The sequence below is a fragment of the Vigna unguiculata genome, chromosome 3 (assembly GCF_037176805.1).
Source record: "Vigna unguiculata cultivar grain cowpea cultivar isolate G323 ecotype 2 chromosome 3, ASM3717680v1, whole genome shotgun sequence".
Taxonomy (NCBI): Eukaryota; Viridiplantae; Streptophyta; class Magnoliopsida; order Fabales; family Fabaceae; genus Vigna; species Vigna unguiculata.
This window is the reverse complement of record NC_140794.1, coordinates 27,448,801-27,475,115: the sequence shown is the minus strand read 5'-3', so window position 1 is coordinate 27,475,115 and position 26,315 is coordinate 27,448,801. Positions and strand designations below refer to the sequence as shown.

The following is a 26,315-nucleotide window of genomic DNA, read 5'->3' as shown; positions in this document are numbered from 1 at the left end:
GACTTAGCCACGAAGCGGGGAAAGCTTGGGAGTTTTGTATTTTTTATTTATTTATTTGAAATAAGTTGTAAGCTCCTATGAGAGGCTTTTATATTATTTCCAGTTTTATAAACTATGGATTTTGGATTTTAATTGGAAATAATAAAATGTTTTAAATTTCCCGCATTTTGGGAAATGATGCATTATTAAATAAGGTTGACGTAATATTTCTTATTTTTACTATTTAAATCCGTAATATCTGGTCGGGATGTTACAGTGAGGGTGAGAGAAAAGTTGAGAGAAAAGTGAGGCAGCAAATGGTGAGAGAAAGGTTGAGAGTGAGGCAGCAGAGAGTGAGAGAAGAGTTGAGAGTGAAAGAATTAGGGTTTTAGCAAAGGAGATGACACGTGTCAGAGCCAGGCGTTGCCACTTGTCAAAAAAATGGAGTGTTTAAACTTTCTATTTTTAGTTATTTCTATGTGTTTTGCTTTTTGTGATTGATGGAAAAACTTGCATTTTATGCTACCTTCATTTGTATTATTAATATATATATATATATATATATATATATATATATATATATATATATATATATATATATATATATATATATATATGTGTGTGTGTGTGTGTGTGTGTGTGTGTGTGTGTGTGTGTATATATATATATATATATATATATATATATATACACACACACACACACGGGTGTGTGTGTTAGCTCACCCTCATCTTATTTGCTTGTGTTTGACAATGATCATGTAATTTGTAACACGAGAGCAGATGATGTTGCAGGTGGTTCTAGTGAGGCATAGAGCTGGAGAGGGGCTAGCTCGGAAAAGTTTCATGGAGTTTCATTGATTTATGATTTTTCTTTCATGAATTTTTGTAAACAGTATTTTTACTGTATTATGAGTTTGTAGTAATTGTTGGAACTTTATGGTTTTATTCGGACACGTTTAATAAATTTATTTTAATTTTCCACGTTTTGGGAAAGACATTGACATAAATGCAATTTTATATTTTCTTTTATCTTTATCTTATTTAAATTAGTAATAACTGACTGAGATGTTACATAATCCATAAAGGTTGAAGAAGATACAAATGCACGAAGGAGAAAGTAGAATTTGAGGGTCGTGGAAGAAGAAATATGAAATGATTACTAAGTGAAGGGTTAATTTGAGCCGTAAATTCAAAGTTTGACAATGCATCAAGAGTCATACACATGTCAGAGTAGATGAAAACTAATGATGAGTTTGGGAAAATGCAATGTCATGGACGATCAATGGAAAACTTCTCATGCCCAAAGGTTGGCTACTCGAGGTTGGAGGGTTGTGTAGCGTTCAAGGGTAGTAAACCTTTATAAATGTGTGTTTAGGCTGAACTCACAATCCTTCATAGGGAAAACGACGAGGTTCATCAAAATGGGTCGTAGGTCGAGCTTGAAAGTGGTTGTGGGCCTAGCTGACTCGTCATAAGGATTTAGCTACAAAACACTCTTAATAACACTAGAAGACCAAGTTGTTGGGGGAGGCCAGGTAAATAGTTAATAGGTTGTTGGTTAGAGGGAGAGATCCAAAGCGAGATATTGGTTGAGTGATTCATAGGAAGGTTATATTTGGTTTACTGGGTCATTACTTTTGTAAAAAAGATACTCCCGAATTTTTATGGAAAATAGAAACAATTTGTATTTATCTTTTCTATAAATAAAATGATCACTCCTTTGGCCAAAAGACGAAATTATTTTTGTCTTAGTGTAATTATTATTATAATCATTCAAAGTCATGAGAAGTTCTTTTTACTGTCTTTGGTTTGGAAGCCTATTGTTTCTTACCTGAACAACCATTATATCAAATTAGTGGAAAAACTAAGTTTTTGCATAAATCTCTAGGCAACAAGAGGTTTATCAAAGGGTGCCATTGCAAGGGAGATGTGAATGTTTAAGTGAATTTGTGTGCATTCGATTTTTTGTAGTCACCTAGTTAGTCATAGTTTTATTAGAATTTTTGAACTATTTTCTTATTTTTCTTGTGAATTATTGTTTTTGGAGAAATTTTGTGGTGATAAAGGGTGTAGGAATTACTATTCTTGATTTGCACTCTATATGTGTCCATTAAAAATCAATTTGCAAATATACTCACATAGGACCTGAACAACGGTATCAAGTTTGAAAAAAGTATATCCAAGTTAAGAATTGAGTAACTTAATGTGTATTTTATGAATGTTTAAGTGTTATTCTCTATCACAACTAATTATTTGTTGTTAATGTCAGAATTATGTTTTTAGAATAAATCCTATTATCATCATTGGGATTTATTTCCCCAAATTAACTTTTTAATATTTTCATAAATAGTAAACAAACTTGTGGACATATAAGTCTAATACCTAAGTATGAGAAATAAAATATTCTTCCTTCTAAATTTGAAAGTCACACAGAGAAAATAATTAAGCATAAATATGAATAAAAGATGTATATTTTGTTTTACTTAAATAAATTCAAATTAAATATTAATATTTATTTAAATATTTAATCTTTTTTAGAAAAAAAAAATATTTGATTCAACATCTATGTGTTTGGAAAATCCAACCTTTTATTTAACTCTTCATTTAGTCAAAAGATAAAATAAAAAAATTATCTGTTTAAATAAATATTAAAGACGGTGATAATGAGATATGGTACGAAAAAATGTACACACATGTTTAATTTAATTTCCTTTATTATTATTATTATTATTATTATTATATATTATAATTATTAATATTATTGATGGTGAATAGGAAAAAAATTTCTTCCTTTTTTATTTCTTTTAACCAACATTAATAGAGAGGATAGATAATTACTAAGTCAAGGTACATTTTATCCAAATGTATTAATGTATTTATAAAAGGGAACTAATATGCAGTACCTATCACTTAATTAATTTACTATATTAGCATAAAATAAAATAGAAAAAGTAAAAGTAAGAGTAATTTATTTAATTTATTCTTGAAATAAGTGGATTTTACTCTTTAAATTTTATAAAAATAATGCATCAAGCATTGTGTAACTTAGATTACACAGCAATAATCTCTCTATTTTCCTATTATCCATCTATCAAATGTTTTTTTCCCATTACACACGACAACTTTTAATGGAAGTCATCTCTTGGTCATCTTCCCTTCTTATAAACATCAACCACTTTTTTTCTCACTTTTGAATAAGATATCATTGTGCCATGGAAAATATTGTCAACGAAATTGGATCAGAAAGATAAATTGCAACGATAAAAAGACATTGGAAATTTCAGGGTGGCAACATAAATAGTTTGGCGGTGGAAACGGGTCCATATGGAAATCCATTTTAAATCCGAACCCGGTCATACCCGCCTGATACCCGTAGTTATAAGTAGCTTCACTTCAAAGATGTTTGGATTGCGAACAATAGAATAGTTGGGGAAATCAGTAAGAAAGCCCTAGAGAGGAGATGGGAACGCCAGAGACATCACGGGAACCTTGTCCTGATCGGATCCTAGACGACATAGGCGGCGCGTTCGGCATGGGCGCCGTCGGTGGCTCCGCCTTCCACTTCCTCAAGGGACTCTACAACGCGCCCACGGGAGCGCGTGTGGTAGCCGCCTCGCAGGCCGTGCGCCTTAACGTGCCGCGCGTCGGTGGCAGTTTCGCCGTCTGGGGCGGCCTCTTCTCCACCTTCGACTGCACCATGGTCTACCTCCGCCAGAAAGAGGACCCTTGGAACTCCATTGTCGCTGGCGCCGCCACCGGCGGCTTCCTCTCCATGCGCCAGGGTCTCCCCGCCGCCTCCCGCGCTGCCGCGTTCGGCGGCGTCCTCCTCGCTCTCATCGAGGGCGCCGGCATCATGCTGAACAAGTTCCTCAGCGCGCAGCAGCCGATGCCCATCATCGTCGACGACGGTTTCCCTCCCAACGAGCTACCGGGTCAGATCCCTCCCAACGAACTACCTGGCCAGACCGCTTCTCCGCCGTCGTGGTTCGGCGGGTGGTTCGGCGACGGGAAAAAGAACGAGCCTGCGTCCAGCGGGGGAAGCGAGACCAAGGTTTTGGAGAGCTTCGATGCGCCTCCTGTCCCCAATTTCGAGTACAAGTGAAAAAAAGGGTTAAGAATTAGGATCATTGTTTTTTGTTTAGTGTTTTAGATTTTTATTGTCAGTGATTGCCTACACTTCTATGAGCAAATACAAGTATAGTTTCCCTGGCTTTCTTTATTATGGTATATTGTATATGCAACTAAATCGCAGATGATGTTAAATGCTTTTGATTCAAAATTCTTTGACCTTGTAAAATCTGAAAGATGAGGAGTTAGAGCTTGAGTTTTCATCACGAAAAACCTCATTTTGCAAAGGAAAAAGGTTTATGATTTTTTGAGTAAAATAGTAACTTTTGTATAACAATTGGTAAGGCTTGAACTGGTTGAGTTTAACGCTGAAGAAACAATATTATTGCAAGGGTATACGTTTGTGGTGTAAGGACGAAGATAATTTTTTCACAAAACCTGTCTCTAAGCATTTAGATACGCTGGAATCAATCATAACGAACTTCAGTTACCGATAACACTTCAGAATTTTCAGAGTGGATTTCGGGTTTTGTAGGTTAGTTATTCATGGTTTAAAATGTGAATTGATTTGGACCTATCTATCTACTGAAAAAAAAAAAACTCCATTTGTAGAATTAATTATGACAGAACCAGTGATCTGCATTTCTCATATGATTACCATCCCTAGTTCCCTTTCTCTCGACAACCTAGTAAAAACAAATTTCATTGCTCATAGACCTAGCTGATTAACACTTATCTGTGCATACTACAATGCTGTTAACCGTAGGTTTACATCACTTCTATCTCCAAATTTGTTCACACTATTGGATTCCTCCATCAAAAAGCACCTACTACTGACCACTGATTCTACTTGTTTTTATCTCAGCTAGAACAACCAAATTTCCATTTAAAGAAATGTTAAATGTTTTTCACTGATGAGTTGAGTTGATTACAAAGAGCAAAGACATAAAAGACCAGCTGCTAAATAAGGATAAGAGGACTATTTCCACACTACCATTTCCATTGAAATTTTCAGAATACAATTCCATAATATTCTCAGATTGTTTGCATCTCATTTGCAACGGGTTGCATTCTTATACAATAAAGAAAGAAATTATTTTCAGAATACAAATGCAACATCATTCATGCAGAATGCCCAATATGTCTTCATCCCTAAACAAATGGAACCTGCAAGAAGGAAAGGATGCGATACATAAAATTTCAATAGAAAGAGCTTCAAATACAACAAGAAAACAGATCCAAAATGACACATACTCTTTGTCATCGAGCTTGATTTGCGTGCCACCGTACTCAGGCAACAGAACGCGATCACCTTCCTTGACGGACACCGGGATGAAGTTCCCTGCCTTGTCTCGTGATCCGGGACCAACCGCTATCACCTTTCCGGAATTAAGCTGTTTCAACGCAACACAAAAAACTTGGTTCAACTGTTGAGAGAAAAACAAAAAGAATAATCACACAAAAGCAAAACGGTGAGAGGAAAAACCTGGGAAGACTTCTCAGGAAGGAGAATGCCAGCGCTAGTCTTGGAAGGGGGAACAATTTTCTCTACGAGAATGCGATTGAAGGTGGGAATCAAACGCTTCGCCATCTCCTCCTCCTATTCTCTGCAATTAACAGTATAGTTGATATTAGGGTTTAGAGAGGACTCACTATTCTTAAAACACTGGAACCAGGGGTTTCGCGATCAGGATGGAAGGTTCTAGGGACTAGATTTTGGATTTAGGGTTTTTACTCGTTAGGGTTTTGGAAGACATTATGTAAAAAATGGGCTTACAATTAATAAATAAAGACAAGGCCTTACACAGCCCAAACTGTGGTAATATTGGACAGTTTCATCATGCACCTCCATGATTTCAATGATTTCAATGTGTCCACCTAAACTTCAACTTTCTTAAGAAGTTCATTTCAGTTCGGAATTATTTAATATCAATACCTTTAAGGATGTACTATATTCTGAATTCTGAAATATAAATTAGTATTATAGATTATATTTTAAAATTTATAAAATGTACGATTTAGAATATAAAATTTATATTTTAAAATGCATAATACAAAAAATAAATTTGTACTTTATAAAATAAAACTTTTACATTCTAAATTTTATATTCTGAAATATATTATTTATATTTTGGATTGTATATTTTGAAATATATACTTTGTATTTTGCAATGTATTTTTTATTTTGTATTTGATTACAAATTCTAAAATATAAATTTTATATTTTAAAATATAGGCTTAAATACATTTTTGGTCTTCATTTTCGTAGTGTTTGTTGCAGATGGTCCTCATTTTGACAGAATGTTTAAAATGTTCCTCATTTTTACCGAATGTTTAAATGGTCCTCATTTTCGCAATTCGTGTTTTATTTGGTCCTTTTCTGTAATGCCGTTTAAATCATTAACGGAGCATTGTACAAGTGGCACGGTTTGTATTAGGGTGTATTACGTGTACTGTACATATGGCTAATTAACGTTAATTTTTTAATTTAGGAGAAATTTTGCAATTAGGGTAATTTCTTCATCTTCGTCTTTCTTGAGCTCGGATTTGCAGAGGAAGCAGCTAATACTTGCCATTTCATCATTGGATTGCAATTGCGCTCTTCATTTCAATTTTTTAGTTAATCATCATCAACAAGGTAAGTGGGGTTAGGGTTTTATGTGTTGTGTTTGTTCGTGGGTTAGGGTTTTCGTAATTCTATTTTGGGGTTTGTTTATCTTTCGATTGTTGTGATGTTCTGCATGGTTTCTAAACTACTTCCATGATTTTGTGTAGTTTGTGTCTGTAGGTGGGGTTCAGTGGGGTATTATTTTAGTTGGTTTGTTTTTCAGTTGTTGGTGTTGGTGTAATGATCCCCATTATTTTATTTGCAATTGATTGTAGCAGTGGTTCGCCATTGCGTTAAAGTAGGCTTAATAATACATCTTTTTTATCTCTTTAATTTACTTTAGGCAATGAGTGATGATAGGTTCAATGTTGTTGTCCCAAGAAAAAAAGAAGGTTTGAAGAGTGAGAATTGAGAAAGGATAACACACAAATCAGCAAAGGAGGTCATAGAAAAAAATGTAGCATATGCTGTCAGATTGGACATAACAGGAACAATTGCCCAGATAAGCCTGTGGATGAGCAGACTACAACACCTACTAAAACTACACTAGATGCCCAAACTGCTGAGAATGCACCAACTGCTGAAGTGGTGAGTCAAGCAACACCACTACCAACACCAGAAGAACCATCTCAGCAGTTTATGATGAAATTACAGATTAGGAGGAGGCCATGATAGCAGCTACAAACGTCTTAGTTATTTTTTGGAATTTCTGATGTAGAATTCATTATTGATGTACTGCATTTTGACTTTCCTTAAACTTCGTTCAATTTCACTTTTGTCAAACATTGATGTAGTGCATTTTGATGAGGATGAATTAATGTTATGAATTTAACTTCTTCCAGACTTAGATCAATTTAATTTCTCCCAAGCTTAGATCAATATCACTTACTTCAATGCTCAGATTAAGATGTCATTTTGAACATGTTGGGACTAATATCAACATAATCAAACTAATTCATTTCTTCATTTAACAATAGTACAAAACCGATTGGACTTTAAAAGAATACACACAATAACAGTACGAATAATACAATAACGACACAAGTGAACCCTATTACTAATTACAGCCTTTTCTCAGCAACCTTCAATGACTTCTCCAAATCATTAATTTGCCTCATTTGTGTCATGATGATGACATCCTTTTCATCAACACCACCATTTAAAAAAGTTGCAGCCCACATTAATGGAACCACCACTATGTAAATCAATAAACCAAAAATTAAAACCAATTTATTATTAACACAAAAATAAAAACAGATTGTACCCAAAATTTTCTACCAATATTCTTTGGAGTTCTTGCCATCCTCAAAGCTGTCATCTCTCCGCAGCTACAAATTGGGGTTAATCCATTTCTCGTTGAACCACCAACAGTGCACGAAGTGATACAACACGGTTGCCTCCAACGATTACAAGTAGAGGTAAAGGAAGAAGATTGGGACCGTAACATACCTATATAATGGGATTGCAAGAAGAAGAAGATTGCAGCAACACCAATTGGGAATGAAGGAACAAGATTGTCAAAACTCACCAACTGCTCAAACATTCCTTACCAAAATCCTAGCTCACTTATTTAACTCCAAATATCTAATTACCACACATGTACAGTACACGTAACACACCCTAATACAAACCGTGCCACCTGTACAATGCTCCGCTAATGATTTAAACGGTGTTACAGAAAAGGACCAAATAAAACACGAATTGCGAAAATGATGACCATTTTAAACATTCGGTAAAAATGAGGACCATTTTAAACATTCTGTCAAAATGAGGACCATCCGCAACAAACATTACGAAAATGAGGACCAAAAAGGTATTTAAGCCTAAAATATAAAATAAAAAATATATTTCATATTGTATAATTTGAATGTATTTTTCAATAGGCATACATGACAACAAGAATAAGAATAGTTAAAACAAAAATACACAATGCATGGTTAAGATAGTTCTCATAGTAAGATTTTTTGGCAATGGATTAGAAACAAAAACTAAACGAGGAACGAGAGAGAGGGTTTGTAGAGTTGGGGTTTTTTTATTACTATAGTGCAATTTGAAATGGAAATTAGAAAGTAGTGCTTTTTTTCAAAAAATTTACACTCACGTTAGGTGTAAAGCTCTGGTGATTTGGTTATAAAAAAGTCATGCAAGGATGACACAATTTTACTCAGATTTGCACAAAGTCGTAGTCGTTTATGGCGATTTCAGTGTATTGAAGTCATCCTAATCAAAGATAACTCTACTTAAATTAACATGGACAGAAACAAAGTTGTTCATTATGGCATGACTTCCGTTCACAGTGAAGTCATTGGAGCTCTACACTACTTCTATTGTGGTGTGTTGAAGTCGTTGTAGTGTTGTGCAACTTCTTTGTTTACATTATTTACAGGATGGCAAAATAAACAAAAGATTTCATTATGTTAAATACACTAAGTGTAAATATTTGTTAAACAAAAATTAGTTAATTTGATAAAAAGAATGGAAATAAAGAGTAAAAGGAGAAAACTTAACTTTACTTAATTTGAAGTACATCACTAATTAATTTTTGGATATGCTTATGGTGTATATCCGTGGAAGCGAATCCTTTCCCATTATAATTAATTAGAGGAAACACATGCATGTGTCCCTTTTTTTCATGTAGAAAATTTATTTAATTTAAAATAATAATTGCAATTAACTAAATAGTCATTAAAAAGGGTAAAACACTAAAATAACTATTTTAGTTTAAAAAATAATTAAATTTAAAATTAATAGTAGCAAAATGGTAAGATAATTTTTAGTTTTAACAAAAAGGTTAGTTAAAAGGTGAAATTGGAAATAAAATTATCTAGAATCCCTCTTATATAATGGCTTAGATTAAATGGAATTAGAGTCTCCATTTTCACAATTTAATCTATAGTCTCCATTTTCACAATTTAACCAATTATGGATACTAAATTGTGACTATTTGGTACTTTAATCGATTAAATTGTGAAATTAGAAATTCTTTTAGTTATTTTTAAAGGGATAGGGTCCATAGTCATTTTGTTGTTCTGTATAAATATCCATATTACATTCACTTGTTTTTAATTTTAGGCTATCCGAAAATAAGAATTTTCATCGTATCAGTTTTCCAATACACTAAATATAGAGAAAAATTTGCTCTATTGTTTTATTTAAGTTTCACAACATATTCCTTGTATCTTATGAAGTAAACATCTTACACACTTAGTTAAATAATTGATACGATAACTAGCTAGGCTATTCATTTAAAGAACTACATTAGAACACTTCAAGAGTTTAAAAAATAAAATACCCTTTACAGACATGATTTACTACTACTTTCACCATTTGTTGATAGTAAATGCATGAAATTTCTTTGCTTTTAAAAAATGATGACCCCAACTTAAGTAATTGCTTGCAAACTCAAATAGAACTCATTACAACGCACATGCTTCCAACTATAACTCAATCACACAAGAAAAGGAAAAGGAAAAGAAAATTATACTAAAACATTTAACTAACCTTGTGTAGCTGCCAACACAACTTTGACCTCCACTCCAAAATCTCTTCTTCACCCCCAATAATTGCAATCAAAAAACCACCTCCAATCACAATACTACCTGATCCTAAATTGAAAATAAGATAAAACAAATCAAATAATTTGTAGTTCAACGCATATTCAAATCGCAGTAACTCATGCACCTCATGTTCAAAATTTTAGCTCAAAGTCCATCCACCTAAAATGCTCATTCTACAAATCTAATTTTGGCCCACAACCAAAAAACTACTCAGTCAACTAGAATTCAATCAACATAGTACAATCACTGACTTGGATGCTTTAAAAATCCACTTGGGGTGAAAAAAAATCCCTAAACTATGCCTTTGAAAAAACTCTTCGTCGTAGAGAAGAGAGTTTTTTGGTCGTAGAGAAGAGAGTTTTTGCGTTGTGTTGCTGACGAGAAGTTGTAGGGTGAAGGAAGCTTGTTGTCGCACCCTCTCTCGCTTAAGCCTCCACGTTCGTCACTACAGTCATCTCGACAAAGCAACTAGTGACGTTGCAGAACCATGCCTCATCATAGAAGGTGGCATCGTCGAAGAAGCTAGTTGGAGTTTCGCTCGCCCACTCGTGGAAGAAATCCCGCGCCAAAGGGAAGGAAGGAAAACTGGAGCTCACTCGAGGAAAGGTGTAAAGTTGAAAGGGGAAAAGTGAAATCTGATGTTTTCCCCCTATACTTTACCTAAAACTCTTATGTGTTTTTTTACCTCAACAATGTATGCGTGGGCTAGACGACGCAAAAATTTAAATTGTTATGCGTCGGCCATCCGACGCTAGCTATTTGGCATGTATGTGTCGACCAAACCAATGAAAACCTCAAATTAATCATTTTTTACATTTTCGCGAATAGATAATTTTTGTTTCTAAATAATTTTTTGTTAATGTCGGTTTTGCGTAGGTCTAACCAACATAATTTGCGTCGCACACTCATTCGACGCTATAATTTGGAAGCTAAAACAATGCATTCTTGTAATGTAACCTGCAATTGAAGTCCTCGCAATTGTAAATGACTTCCTATTAAACAACTTTTACTAGTATAACACGACTTCAACACAATTCACATTAACATTGAAGTCATGCCAACATAGTATGACTTCTTCATTTAAGCTTCCTCAATGAAGTTTTGTCAATGTACTACGACTTCTTTATTTAATATTTCTCAGAGAAGTCGTGCCATAATGGCACAACTTTGCTTTGTTCAATAATTAACTTTTAATCAAAGTTGTGTGAATATGTCATAACTTCAACTATACACCAAAGTCATGTTGTTTTGCCAAGATTTCAACTAACTTTAAATGAAATATGCCAGCTTTGCATGACTTGTGTTGGATGAAAAAATTTTCAAATCTTGCACCACTTTTGTAATTTGTGAATGGAATTGCACCACACGGGTAAAAAAGACGCAAAGTTGATATAGGAAGAAGATGAAGAGCATTGGAAAGGACTGCGATGTTGGTGTAGGAAGAAGAAAATGAAGTGAAGAAAATAAAGGTAAATAATTCATTTATGGAAATGTAGAAAGAAGATGTTGTATTATTACCAGAGCGTTGGTCTTTGGGCATGGGCTGGAAGTTTTTAGGCCTACTCATTCTTTATTTCGACACTCCAACAAAAGACCTTTTTGTTTTTTGTTTTCCACTCGGTAATTTTCTATCGATTAACAGACTAATCTCAATTATAATATTGAGACCAATAAAAAACAATGTGTGTTTATTATTTAACTTTAAAAATATTTTAAGAAATAAATATTCAGACCACCATTATTCTAATTTAGTTGAAAGTTAACTAAAGTTAGACAAAAATTATTCTCATCAAGGATTGCGCGTGAAAAAAAAAACGATGCTTGAACCATTCAATTTTGGGTTTAATGTATTAACCATTTGTGTCTAATTCATTGATTAAATCTTAATTGCGTAATTTTTATTTTCATATCTTTCAATATTCGGATATTTGATCCTAACAATTTTTTTCTCCAAAATAATTTTTGTCCCTTAATTTTTAATTTTGTTCATAGATTTCTTTATAAACAATTTTGACCTATTAAATTTTAATCATCCGTAACTTTGCTCCACTTTTAGTTTTGAAAATATATTAAATCATTATTAAATTATATTGGGTAATAAGTTTCCGGTATTAATATATTTTTGAAATTCTTTTATCACTAATTAATTAAAATAGAGTCACTTTGATGGGTCTTCGGTTTCTCTCGCATTCATGTACTATTATGGGTAGTAATGTGGGTTTGGTTTGGTGGACCAGTCGGCAGGTCAGCCAAACAAGCGGGGCGGGCCAAGATATCGAGTCTGCTGGCCTGCAAAAACCTAGCATGCATTGCAGTCCACGCAGACTGGGCCACAGTCTGTGCGGGTTGGCTTGCTAGCCCGCATAAAAAAAAAAACTTGCACTTGTGTATATCGGTTACTTTCCTTATAGACTTATATATGAATGTTCCAAATTCTTGTATGAGTGAAAAAGACAAGTATTATATATTTTTGAATGTACTAAAATTTGAATATTACATCTTGTATGTCAAAGTATGAATATAAATATGATGAAAATGTTGAATTATCAATTTATCATCTAACTCTCCAAAATCTTTACTTAATTTTGTGAATTTGTTAAAGTTTCTCAATATGTTGAATATTGAAAATTTTATTATAAAAATTATAAAAAAAAGAAGGCCTGCGACTCACACTTATGCGATGAGGACCAGACTTTTTAGCCTGCATTTTCCGACTCGACCCACATTTTGTAGGGCAAATGCAGGACGAACCTAAACGGACTAGACTGGTCCGCGTTGCCACCCCTATGTACTATTGACCTTATTTCCTCGTGAGAGACTCTTTGACCAGTTCTATCCAAAGCCCAATATAAAATAGCAAAGCCCAATATAAAATATCATCAATGGAAAGTGATCCTTGAAGATTGTATATTCCTGCATTTTACCTTCATATCAATGAAAATATCCTTGGAAAGTTGTATATTCTTACATCTTACCTCCATTAAATCCTGAATCCACTCTTCACCAAACATAAGCTAACATTACACTTAATGTGCCAATTCACCACATAATAAAATAATTTCGTGTTAGAATTTTCTTTCTCAATTATGTCTTTCTATCCATTTGTTGAAGGAGAATAAGTTTAGCATACTTAGAACGACAACTTGCTTATATAATTTAAAAAGATAAATTATACTCAAACATGTGTTCAACAGTAATAAAAATTACAAGTCACAAAATATTTTAAAATTAAACAATATTTCAAATTTTATAATATAAATTGATGTTTTAAAATAGTGTATATATTAATGGAAATCTATTGCGTACTTATATACTTAAGATCAATCAATTGTAAAAGTAGGCAAAGACATGATGTTGAATTTTTTATTTTACTATTGATAACAGTTTTAGAATATTTGTTTTTCAAATGTTTTGATTTAGATGAAAATGTAATATTCAAAATATACATGTGATGATAAAATTGGAAACTGAAATAAAATTATAGTATATTTGGTATTAATATGTGCATAACAAAATTTACAAAAAAAAAAATACAAAAAACAAAATATATTTTTAAAACTAAAACTAACTTATGCATAAGTTAAAATTATAAATTTAGAAAAATTATAAGTGATAAATTTTACGATTTATGTATAAAGTAATTTTAACTTAAAGTAAACTATCTTTTTAATTCTTAAACTATAATGTGATTTGGTTTTTGTTTCTATTTCAAACTGGATGGAATTCTATTTATGTTAGGTCTTCTTAGAAAATGCATGGATGTTGGATGCATTATAAAAGATTAGTAATTTGTAAAAAAATAGCATAAACTACGTTTTATTATTTATTTTTTAACGTAAAGCCGCTGTGAAATTATATTGGTAACAATGCTATTGTAGTTATAATTTTTTTAACTTCTTAACTAAACATTGGTCGGTGTAGAAAAAGAATAACATATTGGTTATTATTTTTGTTTTGGTACTTCAATACTTAAAACTTTAAAATATACAATACCTCAAACGTATTTATTGATCTAACGATATTATCTTAAAAAACTTAAGTTCGGGATAATTTTTTTTTTTTCGTTTTTGTTAGGTTAAGGACCTATTTGAGAAAGCTAATGAGAGAAAAGGGAATATATGGTAGGAACAAATTTTGTTGCATTTTTTAGATGTTCTCAACTTCTAAAAGGGAAGTTCAAGAGAATAAAGAATTTAAAACTTTAGACTTGAGATGGAAAGAAACACTTGGAAAACAAAATCTAACATTTCACCATTATTTGACTCTAGTTTGAGTTAAGCAAATTTTGTGTTGGTTTGAAGAGCCAGCAAGAGCACGAAATGGACAACCACAATCTCAAAGATTCACTTTTAAATATAGATAGACACTATCCCACATTCCCACCATTTTTCCTCTTACTAAATCCAACAACAAAAAACCAATTTTTGGCACACCACACATGATGCTAAGTGGTTGGACCTTAGGCCATAAGCATGCACAAATGAATGACCCTTATGTGGTTTGAAATTTGTAGCAGCTACATTTTTTGTTATGCAGCAGAAGCAAGATTCTTTGACACTTAATTTCATCAGCTATCTTTTAGAAGCATGGTTGACAAAAAAAGTTGTGAGGACCACACTTTGCCACTACAACACAGCTTTTGAGCCAATATTTGAGGCTCAAAACTAACACTGAGGAAAAAAGAGGCTCTTTCATTTTGAAGAGTGCAGTGACTTTAAGAAATGTGGTTATGGTTGCATTGTACACTGTCCCTCTTTCTTGGCAAGGAATCCTTTAGAATCTTGTGATGATCAAGTTCCACATTTGAAATAATGATGACAAGACAATTTAGGTGTTTAGGTCATAAAATGTTGCTTTAAGAAAGTGAAGAGTCTAAACCATGATTAGATGTAGGAATTCAAGGATTTAAGTGGGTCAATCATGGTGATAAGTACAAATGGATCATTCCAATTATTCACATTATACAAAACAAGAGATCATGATGATGAATTTTATTGGGCAAACTTTAGTGCCTATATCATGAGAGACTCATTTAGCCTTTCTAGCAAAAGGTGTTTCAACCAAATGTGTATAATACCAATTGCAACATACATGTTGCTCTTCCATAACTTTCCTCTCATAGAATATCTGTGGGGTCTTATACAGATACTGGAATCTCTTACTGCTCCACTACCTACTTAGGGTATATTCTATGGAAAATGGTTAAGACTTCAAATACTAGTTGTGATAGATGTTCAATTTCCGTAAGGGATCACCTAAAATAAAACAAGATTTGGACATAATTAAGATAAATGTGCATTCAAAATTTGTTAGGTAAGACATTGTGTGGTGAGAGGTTCTCTTTCTCCTCCATTACCCACCTAGCTAGTAGTGGGGGCGTGAACAAATGCTCTTAAAATTAGGTTCCTCACTTTCAACAACGTGGGGTAATGAATAATTGAATTCCTAGGTTATTGGTAATTAAGACTTTTTTTGTGAAATATTTCTTTCAATAATAATAAAGTGTTGATATTAACATCAAGGTGGGCGTGCCGGAGTGGTTATCGGGCATGACTAGAAATCATGTGGGCTCTGCCCGCGCAGGTTCGAATCCTGCCGCTCACGTTTTTATATTTTTTTTTTTGAATAATTGTTTATTTTCACTTAATCAGGTAATTATTGTGTTTGTATCACAAGTGAATTTCTTTTTTAAATGTTTGAAAGAGTAAATTTAGAAGATTAATAAGTAAACTATTAATTTATTTTAGTAGTTTATAAGTTGGGTTAATCAATATAAAAGTGTTGTATACCAAGATATGTCGTTTTCGGAATTACAACTTAATTAAGCTGCTTTATACTTCATAATTTTATTATTATTATCCTTTATATTTTGATATATTTTTGTTATTTTTATTTTTTTTTACCTAGTATTACTTATTTTAATTTTATAGAACAAATAATTATTATGCTATTTTTAGTATTTAGTGGATTGCTTTTTATTTTGTATGTGATTACAAGTTAGAAAATATTTAATATTATAACTTAAAGTTATTAACGTGTCATTATGTTATTCAAAAACTACACTTAATTAAAATTGTAAAATTAAATTCAATGTAATGTCATTTAAATTAAAAAATAAATAAAAAATCATGAAAATAAATAAAAATTGAATTTGATTAATAGTTATTATATTAACTAGTTTAAATAAAATGAGTTATCCAAATAAAAAAAAACGTTTATACAACTTTTAAGAAAATAAATAGAACCAAACTAATAAAAAGTTTAACTACTTTAGAAAATCTATAATTATAAGCACAAAATAATTTATTTATTTAATACAAATTATATAATTATGTAACTTCATGTCATTTTATATTTACCAACTAATGTAGTAAATACTTCTCATCCAATAAACACAAATTTAAAACTTATAAGGTAGTAAACAAGTTATGTACTATCATCTTACTTATCACGTAGTTTTGTCAAACATTCTTTTAAGTTAAACAATATATTTTTAATTAATAAATTTTGATTTTAACCAAATGGATTATGAAATACTATTTGGTTTTTAAGAATACTGAAAAAAAAGTTTACACCTGTCTATTTATATGGAAAAAAAAATATGATTTTGAGCATTATTTTAATTAAAATTTTATCTTTAAAATTTTGAATTGAGTTAGACATTGAACTTTTAATTAACAAATTATGTTTTTTTTTTCTCATTGTTACGTTATCATTACAGACCATTGCATGTTTTTAAATAAAATAAAATCACAAACATACACTAGTAGAAAATAAAGTATAAAGTATGAAAGAAAATTTAAGAAATACTCAAAAAATTGTTGGACATTACTAATTGGATAAAGAGTTTTTAGATTTTAAACCTATTGAGAAAACTTTGGTAATACTCTTGGAGAGATACAATTTTTTTTTTTATTATTAGAAAACACAAAGAATCTATCTATAATTACTTTGACAGAAGTGATACATAACTTAGATGCATAAAAGCAATCAATATTAGTGAAAAAAGACCATGCACTTGAAGGTATTTACTTCATACTAATCAAAGTGTTTTGAAAATTAAGAACTAAAAAAAGAACAAATCAACCAAAATAACAATACATGAGTTTTTCAATCTTGTCACTGTTGTAAGGAAAATATCACCAACATTGCAAAATTTCACAAATGTGGTCAATTGGGACATGTGGAAAAGACATGAAAATTTCAACTTCTTAAGAAGATGTTAAAGATTGTAGAAGATGAATGAGAAGATAAACTACTTCTTGCAATGTCATGTGCTATAACTAACAAATCTACAAAATATTGGCTTATAGATAGTGGTTTTAGAAATCATATGACTCTTGATTAAGAACGTTTCAAAGAGCTTAATAAATATAATATTTGTAAAGTAAGAATAGGGAATGAAGAATAACTGGTTGTGAAAGGTACAAGAATAATTACAATTCAAACTATTTAGGTGTCAAATTATCTTTTATGTCTTAAATATTTCTAGGATTACTCAAAATTTATTTAGTATTACTCAATTGTTAGAGAAAAGTTAGGAAATGTCATTCGAAAATAAACTTTATGTTGAGATGACAAAATAGACCAACCTAATTCGTTTTAGCCCAGCTCGCCCTTGGCCTATCAAAAATAGACCGGGTCGGACTGACTCGCCACCAAAAACAGGCCATGAATTGTAACCTGCCCTACCATAAGATAGGTAGCCCGCCACCTTTTTTTTCTTAATTTTTTATTTTTGAAAATTGTTTATATACATACGTATAAATAAATATTAAAATCATATTTAATCATATAAGTATTTTATAAGAATTTGGATAAATTAAAATAATTATTATATTTATATGTTAAATCACTCTATTATAACTATTAATTAGAACTTAATTTGTAGGTATTAATGATTTAAACTACAATGTTATTAATATTTACATCTTTAAAAAATATAATATATAACATTTAATTTTTACTTTAAGAAAAAAATGAACAAGTGAGTTTGGGTGGGTGAACCTACCTTTGGCACACCAATTTAGGCGGATCGGGCCAAAACAAACTATTGAGTTGAAAATTCCAACCTGACTCGCTTTGGTGGGCTAGCAGGTGGTCCATGGACCATGACCTAATTTGCCACTCTCAACTTTGTGGGATTAAGATGATTAAAGATGTAGACAACCAAGGAATATTTAAAATTCATGTGAAAGACAAAAACTATGATTTTGATTTGATGAAAGAGGAATTGGTTACAAATGAATAGAATAAAAAAGAATGATGAAGACAAAAAAAAAATAATAGTTGTCACTTAAAGAAGTTTGATGTCCTAGAGGGACAAATAGACAAAAACAACATTCTAATAACCATCAACGGTCCAATGTCACTACAATGAAATTCACAATAGATAAAAAAGATGATGGTGATAGAAAAATAAATATAATATATATATATATATATATATATATGTAGTATATGAATAAATTAAAATAATAAACTACTCTAGACTAACTCCTATATTTTAGTTCAATTTCGCATAAAAATTCAGGAACTAAAAACATACTTAATCTTTCTTTTATTAATATACTAGTTGATCTCAATGAGTAAAACTACAGTTGACGACGTTCAAATTTCACTATATACTAAATTGAATAAAAATATTCTTACATGTCATTTTTTTCTTAAGTATATGGTTAGGAAAAAGGGTCAGGCCTAACGGGCAAGCCTACCAACCCGCTCCAAAAATGTCAGGTCAAGATAAAGTTTTCAACACACAAATTCGATGCAGCTCGACGCGCTAAGCCCGTGAACCCATCGGGCTAGCCTGCGGGTCAAGCCGGGCCAACCCGTGGCCAAATTTCGTAAAACAAATTGGAACATCACTTTTATGGTTTGAATTGTGGATTGAGATTTTATGGTTCGAATTAGGGAATTGGTTCGAATTTTGTGGTTACAGGAACTACAATTTACAGTTTAACGTTTGTTCTAAATGGAATTGTAATCCAAATATTGGAACTTGAGAGGTGATATTTGTTTGGTCTTGACATGCAGTAAAACCCAAAAAATGGAAAGGACTACTTTTGCTCCATCATTGAAAGAACTTGAGTATAGAGAAATTTTGAGCATGCATTTCTTGGAAGCGTACAAGCACATATTGGAAATAAATGTGAAAGAAACTTATTCCAATTTTCTTTGCTTGGAGAAGTTTAGAGCTTGTTCGAATTTTCTATGCATCATTCTTCGTATTTCCAAAACTATGAAAGAAAATAAGGGAGGAGTGACAAGCTCGTGAGCCCAACAAGCCCCATTGACGGGACGGGTTGAACATCTCAATCTGCTTTCATACTCCGGGTTAGCTCGACTCGACTAGATTTTTGCGGATCAAAAACAAAATAGGCCTAGAAGAAATGGTTTGACCGATTTTGCCATTCTTACTTAAATATATTTGCCTCTGACCTTGATCACCCTTCTATCTTCGGTTTAAGTCAATTTTAAATAATTATCAAAAAGACTTTATAGTTTTGCTGGTATTATAGTGTTAGTTTGTTCATTTTCACATATTCACGTAATTATTATGTTTCATAACAATCGATTATATTTAAAATGTTTAAACTGATTTAAAAAAATATTTTTAATTAATATTTTTTATTTTGACAAAATAAACTATTGAAATGTCACGTGGAGTTTAAGAATACTGAAAAAAATTTCAAACTATCTATTTATAAAAAAAAGGAAAAAAAAAGGTTTAGGAGTTTGAGAATTATTTTAAAATTGAAAATACTTTTTAAATTTGGAATTATTAGTAACATATTTATTCAATAAAATTCGTAACAAAGGTGTGGGCGTGCCGGAGTGGTTATCGGGCATTACTAGAAATCATGTGGGCTCTGCCCGCGCAGGTTCGAATCCTGCCGCTCACGCTTTTTTGCTTTAAGTTAAACTTTGTTCTTCAATTTTTTATATGGATACATCGTGTTTCATGCATCGGTTTGTATTTATTTTTGGAAGTGGTGATTATGTGTATAAATTTTTATTTTTAAGTTTTTTTTTTGTATTTTTTTTAATTTGTTTAGACATTTTAATGTTTTGATTCGGTAATCACATTATTTTATTTTATTTTCAAATATTACTTTTTTGGTATAATTTAGTTAATAAATCAAACTAATCATATTAATTGAATGTAATTCGAGAAAATTAAAGAAGATACTAAAAAGGATATTCTTAATAAAATAAAACATATTCAATAAAGTGAAGAAAATATATGATTAAGAATATGAGTAGTAATTACCACATGTGAGGGTGAAAAATAAAATTTAGCTTCGTACAAGTAAATCAATATAATTTTCATTTTAAATTGGCTGAAATTGAACTTCAAAAGTTTTGTAATTATAGTTGTAAGTGTGTTAACAAATGTTAATAGTTGTAAATGAAAAAAGGAACTATCAATAACTAGAAGGCAAAATGAGCTTGAAATTTCTACGATCAGAAAGTCAATGTAATAATGTTTATCAATCAAGTTGAAAATGTACATTCTTAATTTTCTGTCATTTTTTTCGAGTAAGATAGTTGTATCTTTAGGGTACTAATGTCTTACTTTTAACATGTATTTTGTAACTATCGATTGTTAAAAAATCATGATTTTCTTCAGTTCAAGGTTATCTCAATAATAATAATAATAATATAAAATGTTTCCTTCAAAAAAGAGTTCAACTCTTTAATTAGTGACAGATCATCAATAAAAATTGTTTTTGAGTCAAAATCTTTATATGAATGTATAAATTTTTTTAGAGATACCAAATAAATAAAATACATTAAAAAATATTAAAAGTTTTAAAAGATAATTTAAATTATTTATTAGTTTATATAAATATAAAAAAAAAGTTGGGGGACCAAGGCCCCTATGTCACTAAGAAGATCTGCCTTTACCTTTAACGAGAGTGATTTTTATATGTAAATGCTTTTACCATTAGACTAAAAGATATAGTTCATAGTTTGAGTGTAACTCTTTTACCAACTCTAGTATCAAAATTTGATATGACATGACCAATTTAATTTCTAGCATGAGACAATTGATGTACATATTGAATTCTTCAATTATAACCCAGTCCATCTAACCTATCTACAAGATAATTTGTGCAACTCACAACACATACATTTTTGCGTTATCATACACATAAGTCCACTTTTACAATGATATTTTATCTATGCTTGAAATGACTTGTGAGAACTCATCTCAGTCATTAATTTGACTGAAGAGTTATTTGTTTAATTTCATAATCTCTATCTATATAACAAATGAAATTACTTCAATATTTTGTAATTGTCTAATAATGTGCAAATTTTGTAAGGAAAGTTAATATATTTATCGATGTTCACTTCAACTTAATTTTTCTCAAACTTTTGTTGAATTTGAATGCAATATGATGTATGTAGTACAATGAGCGTAAGAGATTTTTAAAAATTGTAATGTTGACACTTTAGTTGTTAAATTTTATTTTCTCTTTCAACTTGTCAAATTGTAATGTTGACACTCTAGTTGTTACTTTATTTATTATCATCCATAAATTTAGACGAGTGTGTTGAAAGATCCATGTCAAACTATGATAATTTGTAATTTCTATAATTAAACTTTAATTTGGTCTAATAATTTATTTTAAATGAGTTTATAACAATTTCAATAATTTGGGCTGAATCTAAAATTTGGTGATGTGGAGAGAGAATGATACAAAGAAATCGTGAGGTACTTCAATTTGTTTATCCTACAATTATTAATTTTTTGTTGAAAGATGCTCCAATTATCCATTGACATGAAAAAAAGAAAAAAGAATAGTGAAAGTATTAGTGAAAGACGAAGGAAAAACATGGAAAAGCTTTTCCACAACATTATATATGGTCTTGTGTGTTGGACCTCATCATTTTCCGGTCCTTGTGGAAGTTCAACTAACAAGAACAAAATAGAAAAAAAGAGATATATATGAATTTTTCCTTGAATACTTACTTCTACATTGGACTTACATGAGAAGGTCAACTTCCCAAAAAAGAATTGTGGCACTTGTGAGAGAGAAGCAACTAATTAATGTGAATAGCATGAGTTAAATCATATGTTTTCTACCACATACAATGTAGTTACATCAAACTTAGAAGTGGAGCTCCATAAAGTTTCTCTTTTTTGGTTTATGGGAATGGGACCCAGTAAAACTCTTTGCCTGATCCCTCATATTCATAATTTTTTCTTTAGGACCATCTTCAGATTCTTCATTTTATAGGCCATAGCAAAGGCAATTATTGATACTAATTGCCCATTTCTCACTAATGTTACTAGCCCATTGCAAAGTTGTTCTATCCAAAACACAGTCATATATATATATAATTCATGCACAGAATGCACCATATTACTGAGTTTGCTCACTTATAAAGTTGATGTATATAGCATACCACATAAAGCTGGTCACAAGTTGACTTTATTTTCCCCAATTGTGGCTTCCTTTTACAATATCATCTTCCAAATATCTCCATTCACAAAACCAACATAATCATTGCCATTTTGTTTCCGATGCCAACTTGAATTAAGAATGCAAAAAATGTGTTGGAGCTTATCGAAATTCTTATATCAAACAATTTCATAATACAAGTAGAATATAAATATCATTTTATAAATTAATTTTATGAAATTAAATTAAATTTAAAATTCACTTCTAACAAATTTTTAACACGATGATACAACGGTTTCAAGTCCTGTCAAAGTATCAAACCTGCCTTCGGAACCAACTACTAAATCTTGGAAGGTCTAATTTAGTAATTGTATATATTTTCTTATTATTCTTGAACATTTCCTACAGAATAACAGAAACAGAGGGAACTTGATTATAGTTTTTGATTTCTACGTTTATGGATGTAACAGAGGAAGGAGTGCGAATCACATATAAGAAATGGTGATAAAGGTGTGTAAGTGTAAGTGAGAACCAGATTTTGAAGGTTTGGCCAAAGGAACAATGGACGGCTAAGAAGAAAGAAAAGTATCGTATGCCCCACAATTTTTAATCAATTCCTCTTTATCACTTTATGTCTCACTCCTTCAGTATTCACTATGATTCATCAAAATCTATATATCTTATTAACACTTTTCTTTATTTAATATAACTTTTTGCTTTTCATGTAATTATTTTAAGAAAAAAATTATACATGCATATTCATCCTTATCCAATTAAACAACTGTTAAACTATTATTCATACCAATGCCGACATGCAAAACTTTTAAAAACGTTGAAGCATCTTCTACTTGGTTTCAACTTTTAGTGTTAATTAACAATGTTCACAGATTTTCCACCAAAACAGGACAAACTTATAATCACATGCTCAGTTTCCGCGTCTATATATGTTACTATACCTATATATATAATATGTATCTAGAGGTGTTAAATGGAGAGTTTAATAAAACAAATTACTCAACAAAGTGTTAACGTTACTTTATCAGTATTTTAAATGAATTTGTAATTTTCAAAGTTTAATTTCGCCTGTATTGGTTTACCGTTGGAAGTCCTATCTTAATTAGAGATGAGATAAGACTAATTTACAGGATGCAATCCTAATCTTACAAATTGATTTTACGAGGTTGAATTAGTATTAAACTCACTTCTAATCGTTACTCTTTACTCTGTCAATATTATTATAGTTATAAAATTAAATATAAATAATTTTTATATTTTTTTATTTTAAAATAGTTTTATAATTAGAAAATGATTAAGTTTGAAAATATAATTAGATGAAAAAACGGTCAAATGTAAAGAAATAGTCTTTTAAAAAATAATTATTTTAATTTTAAAAAATTATTTAAAGATAGAATTGAAAAACAAATATGAAAAAAAAAACCTCTTCATAAATAATTATAGATAATATCATTTTAAATTTTCAAAGTTTTAGAATTATTCTCCTTAGAACTTTAGATTTTCTTTAAAGATTGAAAAATATATCTTGTTCAATTTAATCTCCTCTCTCATATTAATTTAAAATTATTTCATATCTCAAATTAAAATTTATATTTTTTAAATATAATTTGATCACCAAATTATTAAATAAATTTAATAAAATTTGATATAAATAATAATGATAATGTAAAATTACAATGTAAAACTTAAATTGGTTATAATAGATTTTAAACTTAATTAATAATTTAGTCTTAAATCTCATGATTTATTTTTTTATGTTTCTCTTGACTTAATTAAATTTCAATACTTTTAATATAAAATAAATTTGATCATATCAATTTAATTGGCATTAACTTTATTTAAAAGTACCATATGTGAAAATTTGAAAAAATTGTGTCATGTTTATAATCAGAAGGTTCTAAAGTAAAAAATAGCAAATTTTGACGATCATGTTACATCAATATAATGAAAGGAACCAAATTAATTTATTTAAAAAAATAAAATTTAATTGAGTAAAAAAACATAAAAGATAAAAATAAATCGTAAATTTAAATATGAAGATTAAATTACTGATCTAAGTGTTAATTTTATTAAAAATATCTTACAGGATAATATTAAATAAAATTTGAAATTCAATATTAGATGAAAAGAATCTTTAGTCATTCATAATTGCGTGTGATATTATAATTCAGGAGCAAATGATAGAGAAGATCATGTTATATATAATAAACCATGCTTCTATTTGGCCATTCTAATTCAGTTAGGTATGATATTATACAACCTAATTTTATTCATACTCCTTTTAAAAAATATTCCTCCTTAATTCAGATGCATATATAATAAAATAAAAGTGCTAGTCATAGGTATTGTTTAATTGATTTGATCAGAATATTAACTAAAATCTAACAACAAAGATTAAGATTATATAAACTATAATTAGCAATTATGTTCTTACACCAGTTAACTTTAAAGAGATATATAAGGAGTCAATTTTAGAATATTGAAATAAGAAGATCTCTCTGTCTCTCTTTATATTCTCTTATCTTTCAAAACGATTTGAAATTTATCAAAATTTCACTTAAAAAAAAATTAATATTTTCAGAAATTGTAGTGACTTTGAGAATTATAAAAACTGCTCAGCAGCTACAAAACAAATCGAAAGACACAATTAAGCTCTAATATAAGTAGATTAATTAACTTTACGTGTACATATAAATGCTTAAAAAAATCTATTAAAGACAAATAAAAATGAATGAAAAGAATAATGTATTAGTTGATTACTTGAAGAAGTTGTGAGCAGAGAAAAATCAATAATGGTAAGAATCTGTGGCACATTCATTCAATCTGTTGGTGTGGCTTGTGCTTGCACGAGAAGAATTGATAGCATTGGCCACCATTCTCCAAAGAAAAGGACAATTCCACATTTTTTTTTTCAGAAAAATTTAATAACGTGTTTAGTCTTTGCACGACTTCTATGCTGTCGATTAAGAATAACATTTTCTGCACAAATCTCTATACTTTAGTGGAAGAATATAATCAGTATTCATCTTACTCATGTGAGTAAGGATTCATTTTTGTCCAATATTTAGCATCAAAGAATAGGTTGCTGTATACTTTCTCTTTCTCCTGCTAACACTTAAAAGTTAACCAACAAAACCAAAAATATCACGAGACCTTTTCAGGGAAAAGTTATTCAATATTTTCTTTTCGAGGCAAAAAATTCCTGTACAAAATTGGTTTATTTCCAACTTAATTTTACAAATTAATCTATAAGGTCATAATTAAAAAATATAAATTTTAAACTTAATTTAATTATTATAAAATCAAATCATAAAATTTGTACAACCTTATATATTATCAATCTATTTTTTCTCTAGTTAATGTAGGATTTCTATCATCCTTGTTCCGGTACACTCAATAAGTCCTACATCGCTTAGGAGTCGAGGTCAAACGAAGTTTATATACTCCTATCTCCCTTTACCCTTCAAGACCCTTTTTAAAGACAAAACCTTAATGGAGCTCAAACGCTTCAAAGCGAATAATACCTTGGTAACGCGGTCATCGTTCCTAACGCTGACTGCCAGAACTTCCCTTGCCCTCGACTGTGGGGGCTTGTTCCAGTACACTCAATATTATCGTATGATATTTCGACAATAATTTGATAGTAAATAATACAATATGTCCAACAAAT

The 26,315-nt window shown here is 30.4% G+C and overlaps 1 protein-coding gene, 2 non-coding genes and 1 pseudogene across 3 annotated transcripts; 3 read left to right on the top strand and 1 right to left on the bottom strand.

The window, feature by feature from the left end:
• Positions 1–3,360: 3,360 nt before the first annotated feature.
• On the top strand, positions 3,361–4,260 carry LOC114175435 (mitochondrial import inner membrane translocase subunit TIM17-2 pseudogene; annotated as a pseudogene).
• A 754-nt stretch (positions 4,261–5,014) lies between these two features.
• On the bottom strand, positions 5,015–5,788 carry LOC114175436 (10 kDa chaperonin, mitochondrial-like). The gene is made up of 3 exons (XM_028060194.2): positions 5,536–5,788; positions 5,304–5,443; positions 5,015–5,216 (listed from the first exon to the last, which is right to left on the bottom strand). Exons 1-3 carry the CDS (start codon positions 5,638–5,640, stop codon positions 5,168–5,170), a joined length of 294 nt encoding a protein of 97 aa, XP_027915995.1. The 5' UTR covers positions 5,641–5,788; the 3' UTR covers positions 5,015–5,167.
• A 9,948-nt stretch (positions 5,789–15,736) lies between these two features.
• Positions 15,737–15,818, top strand: TRNAS-AGA (transfer RNA serine (anticodon AGA)). The gene has a single exon. It is a non-coding gene; the product is annotated as a tRNA-Ser (tRNA).
• A 4,219-nt stretch (positions 15,819–20,037) lies between these two features.
• TRNAS-AGA (transfer RNA serine (anticodon AGA)) lies at positions 20,038–20,119 on the top strand. Its single transcript has one exon. It is a non-coding gene; the product is annotated as a tRNA-Ser (tRNA).
• The last annotated feature ends 6,196 nt before the right edge of the window (positions 20,120–26,315 follow it).

Excerpts from the sequence above, each read along its gene's own strand:
- LOC114175436 (XM_028060194.2), bottom strand. The coding sequence starts at position 5,640 with ATGGCGAAGCGTTTGATTCCCACCTTCAATCGCATTCTCGTAGAGAAA. Across the intron at positions 5,444-5,535 it reads TTCCTGAGAAGTCTTCCCAG|CTTAATTCCGGAAAGGTGAT; the intron begins GTTTTTCCTCTC and ends GCGTTGAAACAG. Across the intron at positions 5,217-5,303 it reads ATCAAGCTCGATGACAAAGA|GTTCCATTTGTTTAGGGATG; the intron begins GTATGTGTCATT and ends TCCTTCTTGCAG.